Here is an 11,661-nt window from a genome sequence, read left to right on the forward strand (position 1 = left end):
TCTTTAATGTGCTTCCTATTAGTCCAGTCATCCTTCCAGTTAGACCTGCAGCAGTGAGACTATATGGCAGGTGGGAAAACCACAATATATCCCAGGCCTCTGCCCACTCTTGGATGTCATGACTAGTAAAACATGACCCCTGATCGTTATATGAGTCGGTGTTTGTACACGCTCTCCGGTTCTGTTAATCTGTTACACTTGCAACCTAATTAGCTCTTTTACAGGCAAAGGTTTGTACAAGCCCTGTGCAAGCATCCACGCTGATCAGTGCATATCTGTCCCTTCCAATACTGGCAAAGGACCTATGTAATCTATCTGCCAGCAAGAAACAGGGCTTGTAGTCTGCCCAACATACCCCAGCGTATGGTACAATGGCCATCACCTGAGGTGGCAATGGGGACAGTCCTTGTCAGCAGCTTGTGGACTCAAATATTTTAAAGGCAAACATAATCTTTTTACTATTTGCCAAGTAGTTCTGGGACGTCAGTCGTTGTCCCAATTTACAATGGACCTACAATGGACCCACTCTGCTACATCAGACAGGGTCAGCATTTCTTCCAGCAGAACTTGTGCCTGGACAGAGCATTTGCCTCATCAGTGCCTGGTGGTGTGGCTGGGGGGTGAGCAGGGAAACAGGTCTTACTTGGACAGCTGCATCAGGTTTAGGGCACACTTCCCAAATACCTTCCCCCACAGTTCTACTCCTCACAGAGATCTATTTAATATACCCCAAACCTCTTTGTGCCATCAAAGCATCCATGCTCTCAACCCTTACAACACCCCCCAGGTGTCAGTAGCCAAATCAATGAGTATTGGCTCATATGTCAACACAATCCATACCACTCTAAATTCTGCCCACTGACTACTTTGTTTAGTTCTTTCTTCAAAGTATATCAGAATCCAGCCAGATGGCAGAGGAATGCCATATAGGCAGGTTTCCCCTACAACTGCCACCAGTATACTATGTATCCCCCAGAGGGGAGGCTTCCCTTTCCCCTTCTTGGGGCGGGGGGGGCGGGGGGGGGTTGGGGGCATAATGTCAGCAACTTCTGGAAGTTGGGCTTGGTTGGGTTGGGCTGACTTAGGTGACCAGCCCTCGAAATGAGTGTAGCTCATGAGACAGCAGGTTGGTATTAAAAGCACTCCTGCACTGCAGGTAAGCATGTTATTTCTGTAAGGTGCTTACCTGAACACAGGCACACTTAGATTTGCTGAACAAGTCCTTAATTCATTCTCCCACTGGCAGAGAGGTTCATACCATCATAGGCAAATCAGCACTTAGTCCCTCTGTCTGCCGAAGCGCAAGATATACAACTAATAGTTGTTCTTCAATGGGACTACACCTGGTTTCTGTTCTCCTCCATAAATGAGACCAGAATCCTAACGAGATCCATTTCCCATTTCGTCAATCTCACAAGCCCCAGCCAAACCCTTCTAGATATGAATTTACATCTAATTCACAGCTCCCACCTGGCATTAATACCCCCAAGGTCTGTACTTGTTTTACTGCCATTTTTGCCCTGAAGATAGCCTCTTATTGGGACACCTCAGTCAGTTAAGCATCGGCCTTTGGCTCAGATTGTGATCTCAGGGTCCTGGGATGGAGCCCTGTGACCTCGGGCTTGCTGCTCAGTGGGGAGTCTGCTTCTCCGTCTCTCTCTGCTCTTCCTCTTCTCCCCATTCAGGCGCGTGCGCTCTAATAAATTAAATCTTTTAAAAATCTTTTAAAAAAAATAGCCTCTTATTGGTTTGCACCCCAATCCCATTGGCTTACCCTCCTAACTAAGGCATTTAAAAGGTCTTAATATCTGCTCTATTGCTAGAAAGGGAACAGAAAGTCTCCAGTAACCCAATAAACCAAAAGCCTGTAATTCCTCTACATTTTTAGGGATTGGGAAGGATTGCATTTTACTAATGACTGTCTCTGGCATCACTTGTCTTACTTGACCAGATAATGCCCAGGAACTTTACCGATCAACCCAGCCCTTAGATTCCTGTCTATATTTACCTCTCAGACTTTACACCTGAAATGTGTAAGACATTTCAGTTCTTACACATTTGAGACCTGAGATAATGAGGTCTTACACATTTGAGACCTGAGACCCAATGAGACAGGGAGGGTAAATCATCACAGTTTAACATTACACCTATATAATGATAAAGCACCGCCATCTCTGACAATATCCATTTTTCCAAATCTCTGCCTACCAACCTATGACAAACTGTGGGACTACTGAGGTACCCTTGGAAAGTCCGCTGTCTCCTGTTCCACAGGAAAGGAAATTAATCTTAGAATTCATGTCCTAATGAATACTGGAAAAGCATTAGACAAATCTGGTACATGATGATAAGTCTTAATGGATGCCATGATTTCATCTAATAATAAGGCTATATTAGGCACCACGAGAACATGGACAGATGGAATAATTTTACTAAGTTCCCTATAATCTACTGTTATTTGCCAGGTCCCATTAGATTTCACTATAGGCCAAACTGACTACTGAATGGGCACTGAGCAGGCCTGATAACCTCCGCCTTTTCTAATTCTTCAATGGTGGTAGTAACCTCGTCATCCTCCCCTAGTAGCTCATACTGTTTTATGACTCTTCAGAAACTGGAAGCCCTAGAGGTTCCCATTTTGCATGACCCACAACGGGTTTCACTACCTGGATATGCAACCTGAATCCACCTGTGGAGCTGTGCCCAAGATACTCAAGTGAGGGAAAGCCACACTAGAAAACAATGGGGAAGAAACCTGCCAATCTGTAGGTACAGACTAGTTTGTAGGACCTTGATAATTTGTCCCACATAAACATCAACAGCCTTTATTTCTCCCTAGAATTTCCAGGGTTTCCAAAAGCGCGCATTCAGCTCCAGTGTCTATTAGTTAGTACTGTCTGTTAATGCAAGAGCAATAAGTGGTTAATTCAACATGGGGCCTCTAGATCCCCCCTACTGTTGCCTAACCCCAAGTCTCTAGAGGTATAGGGTATACCACTGAAATTCCTCTGTTAGCAGAGGAGCTCCTGGGAAACACCTGGTTTTCTTGAGCCTTCCATAATGCTTAGCAAGACCAAACTGGGTTGTCTGTATTTTCTTTCAGGATCCTGTATAAAATTAGGACTTGCCATTATTGTTTGAGAGACCTTGATGGGCCCCCTTTCTGCCATTTTATCATTGGGGAGGATCCTTTGCTTTTCCCATTTTTCAACCTATTTCCCCTAAGACAGATTCTTTTTTTTTTTTTTTAATAATCTTAATTAGCTTTGAAATCTAAGAGTTGGTTTTTTTTAAGATTTTATTTATTTATTTGACAGAGAGAGATCACAAGTAGGCAGAGCAGCAGGCAGAGAGAGAGGGGGAAGCAGGCTCCCTGCTGAGCAGAGAGCCCAATGCGGGGCTCGATCCCAGGACCCTGAGATCACGACCAGAGCCGAAGGCAGAGGCTTAACGCACTGAGCCACCCAGGCGCCCCCTTAAGACAGATTCTTTTGGTCTCACTTAAGTCAACCACCATAGCAGCTACCATAGCAATGGGCCAATTAACCACAAGAGCAAGGACAGATATTAAGTCCCAAACCACGCCCCTGGAGCTGACTATAATATAAGGTCTTCCATACCAGAAGAAAGCAATTCTTTGTCTAGATCACTAAAATGCTCAGTGTAAATGGCAGGTTTCACTCCCAGTTCACACAGAATTTCTAGTAGTTCTTCCATGGAGATCAAGGAACAGGCCCCTTTTAGGCCAAGTTATCTTAATTCTAGCATTTATCCAATCAAGTTAACTAAGTGCCTGAGATTCTGTCCCAAGACTGTGGCATGTACTTGTTGCAAGGCAGGCTGAGCGCTGACTGGGGCCATTTTTGACATCCCAAACCTCCAACAAATACCCTCTTCCCCAGTATCCCACCGCTGCAACACCCAAGCTGCCACCGCCACCCTGCACCCCCCGTCGTCAGCTCTGCCTAAAGCGGCTGGCCTGCTCCACTAAGTCTGGGGCAGAGTACTCCCTCACTGTCATTTCCTGACTGGTGGAACTTTTTCTCCCTCATCTTCAGGCAAGCAAGTGGCCTGGAGCTGTGTTCCAACCAGAGGGCGTGCCTTTAAATCCCCCTCCTCCTCTACTACCACCTCCTCCTCATCAGTCACTACTCCAGTGATCCCACGCCTCTGGCACCCTACTCTCCTGAGACACCACAGTTCTCCCTTCAGTACTCCCTTCAGCACTTACCCTTCTCCAGCCTCCCAAGGCCCTAATTCCCAAGGGACCCTCCTGCTGTTGGATTCCTCCAGACACAACGTCCCGAGGGGAGGATCAGGCAACTCACACACACCCCTTCCTAAGCCAAAGCGCTCATCCCTGCTGCTCCGATTCCCACCCTACTCCCGACTCCCCTCCACCATGCTTCCCCATGCAGACCATGGGCCCAGCCATGCAGCAACTGCTGGTCAGTGGCTACCCTCCTGCTCTCAGACAGACCTTCTAACAGCCCCTGGGGCGCCCCCCACCTCCGTGCTCACAAGCCTGGCCTTGCCAGCTCAGGCTCCCCCCACCACTCACTTCACCATCTCCAGCTGGCTTGCCAGTGCTTAGAAGGTGGAGGAAGGACAGTCAAGTATCCTCCGGACTCAGAAGGCACCCTGAGACCTAAAAAAAATTTGAGCCTCCTGCGGGACGGTTTATACCTTTCTACTCAGGAGAACTCACCGACAGGGAGGGACAGGGAGGGACGGGGCAAACACACCACCCAAGCAGCTACTCTCTGCCAAGCAGGGCCCATAACCGCCTGCTTTCCCAGAGCGAGGGGCCCAGTGGGGTGGTCACAGGATAGTCAGCCTTCCTGCACTCTGGTCAGGACCAACATCAACCTCCATGGAGCCCACAATACTCAGCCCAAAGGAAGGTCACAGTGCAGCCATGAACAAGATGGAGGGCCAACGATGGAGTCCGTGTTATCAACTCTCACACATACACGTAAGGGTTGAAGAGTACCCTCCCCCACTAAACAGTAAAACTTAACATTCATCAACAGAAAAATAGTTAAATTCCATTAGCTGTTCGATGGAGTTCCACGCAGCTGTTATAAAGAAAAAGGCAGATCTATGTATTGATGTAGAAAGCTGTCCATACTCTGCCAGGGGAAACAGGCAGAAATTGAATTATATAATGCATAACAGTTGCATGTTACTAAAAACATCCATGATGAAAGACAGACTATAAACAAAGTGTCACAGAGAACTCCTCTGGGAAATGAGAAGGGTAGTTGGGGAGGGAGGAGAATAATCTTCATTTTTAAAATATATTTCCATATTTGCATTTCATTTACTTAAAAAGTACTGAATTGAAACATACTATGTGCCAGCACTGTTCTAGACACAGGAAGTAAGTACTGAAAGGATTAAGTCCCTGCTTTCATGGAGCTAACACTCTCTAGTGGGGGCAACCAACCAACCAAGAAAATACGCAGTAGTACATGCTATGACAAAAATAAGGAAATGTGGGGTGCCTGAGTAGTGCAACTAGTTAAGCATCTGACTCTTGGTTTCACCTCAGGTCATGATCTCGTCCTTGTGAGATCGATCCCCACGTCTGGCTCTGCTAAGCATGGAATTTGCTTAAGATTCTCTTTCCCCCTTCCTCTGCCCCTCCCTGTGCTCCTGCTCTCTTTCTCTCTCTCAAATACATAAATCTTTAAAAAATAATAATAATAAGGAAATGCAACAGAGGTAAATACATGGTCACTTCAGATTGGGTGATCAGGGATGGCCTCTCTAAAGAGCCCAGAATGACCAGAGGAGCAAATCTTAAGTCCTAGAAAAGAACATTTCATGCAGAAAAAACAGCTAATGAAAAGTCCTAGAGGAAAATGGCAGAAGAATGCTCCAAACAAGGTCAGAGGAGCAGGCAGGGGCCAGATCAGATCAAGTGGGGCTTTGCTGGCAGGACTAATGAGTCCAAATTTTATATTAAATGATCTGAAACTTGTTACTGTCATAATGATATTTTTACTTTTGAAAGAAAAAAATTAAAATGTCAAGAGCCACACTGGATTTTCCTTAAATATCTCTAAAATAAATAATTGTTCTAAGCACAGTTCATTCTACCTCTATTATCTTCTTTAGGATCTGTCGAAATCGAAGAGTTAAGGCATCAGATTTTTTCTTCAGGAGGTTTCGACCTGTCTGTGCTCCTTTTAATCGAGCCTTCATGATGGTCTGTGCCCTATATAAACAAAATTAAAGATATTTATTCCCACTGTTTAAAAAACATAAAAATACTCCCCCAATATAGTATTATAATTATGCTTTCCTCTTTGATGTCATGATTTTAAGAATATATAGCATCCGTGCTGAATGTTATAATCGTTTCTCAATATCACTGATTTCAATCCTCAATGTTCCAGAAATATTAAGTTCATTTATTTAAAACAGAAACATTCTTTAACAAATATCTGGGAAAAGTTATTTACTATGTCATAATAAAATTTATCAGGAGTCCTATTTTATGATGCCACCATAGCTAAAATATTTGATATGCAAATTAAAATACTGTCTCTGTTTCCATTACAGGTGTATTAAGCATTTTTTAAAAATCTGTCCACTAATAAGTATCAAAATTTGAAATGCACTTACCTTCAGGACCAACAATTCCATTGTGAAGAATTTATCCTACAGATTAACTCCCACATGTACACAAAAGTATATGCAAGGTTAAGGATGACTACTCCAGCCTTGTGTGTAATGGCAAAAGGGTGGAAACACGCTAAATGTTCCATAAATCATGGTTCATCATAAAATGGAATGATAAACAGTCATTAGAAAAAGATAAAAAAAGAATACTATCTATATTATATTCTCTTACACATGCAAAGTAAGGGATAAATATGCTTATATTGATTCAGAGAATATTTTTAGATAAGATTCACAGAAACTGGTAAAAGTTTCCTTTGCGAAATGGGACTAAATGGAAAAAATAGATTTACTTTTCACTATATTTATATTCTTAAGGACCTCTTGTAACATATACCACAACGAATAATTACTTCTTCTATTAAAAGTATGGCATTAAAGTGTTTTCATTTCATTAAAATCCTACCACCAATAATTTTACTAATTTGCAAATGACTTAAGGAACCAACGACACCCATTTCTGAAAAGTGACAAACTACAGAAGTCTTATCTCTTATTCCAGTCTTTTCCCAACAGAAACCCCAATACCAAAGCCAAGAAAGTAATTGCAGAAATTGACAATTCTGTTCTTGCTGCCATATGCCAGATAACATTTAATAATTTTTAAAAAGTAGGTAAAAGATTTAACAATAGATTGTATAATGTAGATACTTAAGGTGATTTGTATAAGGGGATATAATTTCATATGACTGTGTTATAACCAACTGCAAAATAGCATGTATTAATGGACCTTTGGGTAAATTCTTGGATTTTAGTGAAATCTTTTACCAAAGTAGAAAGGTTACTGAGACAATTCTTTCTATAGCTGGAAGAAACCTTAAACACAAGCTTGAAAATGAAGCTTAAAAAAATGAAACACTTCCTCCCACTCGGGGGGGGGGGGGGGGAGAAACGATTGAAACACATTTCTGACTCCATCCAGTTCCTTGCCCACCACTCAAACTAAGGCTCAAACCTAGGCCCACTGTATCCCAACCACCCACCACACTGCCTATTATACATAGCACCAGATGAACAGTTCTCTGTTTGAAAACTACTATCAGTAGCTGAATTTGCAATGACTGACCTCACTGGAGGTCTAACCAAGTGAAGCTGGTTCAGTTTCCAGCCGTGGCTGGACCTATCCACCCCAATGTGTACATTTAACATATTATCTTGTTGACACTGATGACCAGAATTTGGAGCTCAAAGACTTGAATCAAATTTAAGTCAAATCCCAATACCACAGATTCAATATAGCAAAAAAGGTGAGCTGGTTGATAAAACTGAATTTACCGGGGCACCTGGGTGGCTCAGTGGGTTAAGCCTCTGCCTTTGGCTCAGGTCATGATCTCGCGGTCCTGGGATCGAACCCCACATCGGGCTCCCTGCTCAGCGGGAAGCCTGCTTCCCCGCCCCCACCTGCCTCTCTGCCTACTTGTAATCTCGCTCTGTCAAATAAATAGATAAAATCTTTTAAAAATAAATAATTAATTAATTTTTTTTAAAAACTGAATTTACCAGGCTCATTTTAATTTCCTCCTAGCTAATAGCACCTCTGTGAAATACACACATTTTAAATCTTGAGACTTGAAGAATGACTTGCCCAAGGGCTTACAGCCAGTATGTCACAGAACCTGGATTTGACGGACTCTTGTTGACTGCAAATCCTTCAAGCCTCTTTTGCTTTCAGTCTAAACTTTGTTTTGTTCTCTCTGCTGCATAAGGGGGAAACAGCCACACCTCACAGGATAACACTGTAAGGTGGAACTGTCTGACACAGAAGTTACTAAAGTATTTCTAACCTAGCTCTTCAAGAAACAACTCCTTTCTAAGTTTCAGGGCTGCTAAGCATTAGGAAAAATGTTCGACCTTCAGCCAGAAGGATGACTTTGTTTTCGGCTGAATCAAAGACATCTGACTACATGACAAAATACCTGCTGCTAAGCCTTGGGGAAAATATTTACAGAAGCACTAACTTCCTGCGCCTTATTTTCCTCTCAATCAGCAAGCTGAGTGCTCTCAAATAGCAATTTTCACTTTTACAAACCTATTAGTCTTCTCGTCTATGCCCAAAGAAGTCCATTTTCACTTCTTAGTCTCAAACCAAAAACAAAAAAAATGTTAACATTCTGACTACTATTAAAAATAAACATAGCCAGGGACGCCTGGGTGGCTCAGTTGGTTAAGCAGCTGCCTTCGGCTCAGGTCATGATCCCAGCGTCCTGGTGATCGAGTCCCGCATCGGGCTCCTTGCTCGGCAGGGAGCCTGCTTCTCCCTCTGACTCTGCCTGCCACTCTGTCTCCCTGTGCTCTCTCGCTCTTTCTCTCTCTGACAAATAAATAAATAAAATCTTTAAAAAAAAAAAAAAAAAAAAAAAAATAAACATAGCCAGACATTCAGGTGGTGAAAACAGATTTTGTGCAGTAACCAATGACAATAGGAAAAAAGAGCTGAGCCCCATTCTGACTTGTGCAGAAGTGGTTGGGCATTTTACTTTTTTTTTTTTAAGATCTTATTTATTTGACAGACGGAGAAAGAGAGTGTGTGCGCGCGCAAGCACAAGAAGGCAGAGCGGCAGGCAGAAAGAGCCCACTGAGCAGAGATTCCCCATAGAGGGCTTGATCCCAGGTCCCTGGGATCATGACCTGAGCCGAAGGCAGACACTTAACCAACTGAGCAACTCTGGTGCCCCTGGTTGGGCATTTTAAAGGAACAGTAGGGAGAAAAGAAAGAGAGGACTCAAAAAGAGTCACAGAAGTGAAAAATTAAAAAGGGCTGGTCACTGAAAATGACACTTGGCCAGCTGTGTCTGCTACCTGGCAATCACGGAAGTTAGGATTCCATCTTCCCAGAGACTGGGAAACATCCATCCCTCCCAATAACTACATTTCAAAGAAATGGCTTTCAGATCCTTGAGAGTGACACTTCTAAGTTGTAGGAGAGAGATATGTATTTCAAAAGGAAAAGAAAGGATGCATAATTGAAAGCCATTTTTAGTGAATGCCCTAAGAAAGGGAGGTCAGGAGCCTATCATCAGGTATTGGCTAGAACAAATTCTCCTGGAAGCACCCGGTTTTCTCCGCAGGTGTTTTCACGGGTGCCAGTGTCAATCAAAGAACACAGCCTTAGCAATTCTAGTTTGGTGGTCTTTCAGTGCAGACATTTATTAGAATCAGGGTCAAGTTCTGGGAGTTCTGCAGATCTCCCTACCCCAGGGTAGCTTGATCCTTATCTATTTCACAAACAGTGCCTTTCTCCACAGCTGACTTGCTTCCCACTTAATATAAACACCTACTAGAAAATCAATAGGTGAAGGTAAAAAATAAGCAAAAAAAAAAAAAAGCCCCCAAACCCATTCATTTCATTAAGAGCTACAGCCAAACTGAAAGAGACAGAAAGCTAAGTCTTAAGTCTTGGATTTGAAAATAATTCTTTTATTTCAGGCATTCACAGATTTTCCGAGAAAAAAATCAGGATGAAGGAAAAAAACCAGAACACCTCCAAAGAAATAGGACCACAATCAAAAGATCTAAATGTCAAAGCCAAATCTGATTTTCTACCCCTCAATGGGGGGGGGGCGGGTAGAAGAGGAGGAGAGGCCAAATAACAATCTTAACTATGACACATTCTTAGGCAAATTTGAGAAAACTATAAAACCTTCTTTAAAAACTGGACCAAACAGAGGCACCTGGATGGCTCAACCCATTAAGCACCTGCCTTCAGCTCAGGTCATGATCCCTGGGTCCTGGGATTTAGCCCAGCATAGGGCTCCCTGCTCAGCTGGGAGCCCGCTTCTTCCTCTCCGTGCCACTTCCCCTACTTGTACTCTCTGTGTCAGATAAATTAATAAAATCTTATAATATTAAAAACTAGCCCAACACTTAGGGCGCTATACTTTTTTTTGTAGCCCTTCTATGGATTAATTCTCAAGACACTCTCTCCTCCTGGAGACAGCTCACAATTCAGTGGGAAAGCTATGTAAACAAATATTCACTTCACAGTCTGGGTGGTATTAACAGAGGTCTGTCTGAACGAGAAACAATGGTGATGGAGCAAACGGAGTGCCTCGAAAACTCAGGGATATCTTCCCACCGCAGGTGACATTTCGTGGGATCTTGGAAAACGAAAAGGGGCATCCAAGCTCAAATCTTACGGCCACACTCGGGCAATTCGATTCAACCCCCAACTTGGCCTAGAAGCCTCTTCTATGTGCTTCTCACCACAGTAAACTTCCCTTCTCAAAATATTTACCAAGCCTCGCGGGTTGGTCCATCTCTCCATTAAACCGTGGCCTCTCTTAAGCAAAACTGGGGATGATTCATAGTTCTATAAACCCACTGCCCAGCTCAATAAGGGAAAACGGGATGAAAGGCTAATTAACGAGTAAAGTCAGCGGACCTCCGTAAAAACCAGCAGGCCGAGTAGCATGTTCCTACGGATTGGGATCGCTCTGTCCAGTGTGCTTCCCTCAGAGGAATGTGTGGGGGCCATTAAAGAGCATCGCCCCAGACTCACGAAAAGGAACAGAGGAGAACTCAAGATTCGCCCAGCAAACAAGAAACCTCGCTGCTGGTCCAGGGTATGCAGGGACTGCTGCTCGGGACAGGCGTTCAAGAACCAATGAACGCTGCCGGACCTGTTCTTTTACTTACATGCGCGAGGGAAAGATTTCAATTCGGTCTTTGCCCGACATTCTGACGATGATAGTAAGGCTCGGATCCCCGGCCGGGCAACCGTGGCTGCAATAGCCCCAGCCACAGGGTCTTCCTCTATGGAAGTCAGCTGGTTGTGTCACCTGACCTCCTCGCGTTGCTAAGTGGCAGCTGGGATACGTATATACCATTCTTCACTTCCGCTTCCTGTTGGCACGTGGGGATGGGGAGGGTGGGGGAGGACAAGACTGAGGCGATGCCCGGATGTTAAGGCTTCGGACCCCCTCAGCGAACCGCCCCTCACTTCCGTTTCTCCTTCTAGCCCCTCCCCCTCCG

At 43.9% G+C, this 11,661-nt stretch overlaps 1 protein-coding gene across 1 annotated transcript in view; it reads right to left on the bottom strand.

Annotated features, from left to right (window-relative positions):
- ATP6V1D (ATPase H+ transporting V1 subunit D) overlaps positions 1-11,653 on the bottom strand; it is a 29,977-nt gene extending 18,324 nt beyond the window's left edge. Inside the window, exons 1-2 of the mRNA XM_080808421.1 lie at positions 11,326-11,653; positions 6,106-6,223 (exon numbers count right to left, since the gene is read on the bottom strand). Coding sequence (XP_080664547.1) covers positions 6,106-6,223; positions 11,326-11,516 — 309 coding nt within the window. The 5' untranslated portion in view covers positions 11,517-11,653. The remainder of the gene's footprint in view (positions 1-6,105; positions 6,224-11,325) is intronic.
- Positions 11,654-11,661: the final 8 nt, after the last annotated feature.

Source organism: Martes martes (assembly GCF_963455335.1).
Source record: "Martes martes genome assembly, chromosome: 7".
Taxonomy (NCBI): domain Eukaryota; kingdom Metazoa; phylum Chordata; class Mammalia; order Carnivora; family Mustelidae; genus Martes; species Martes martes.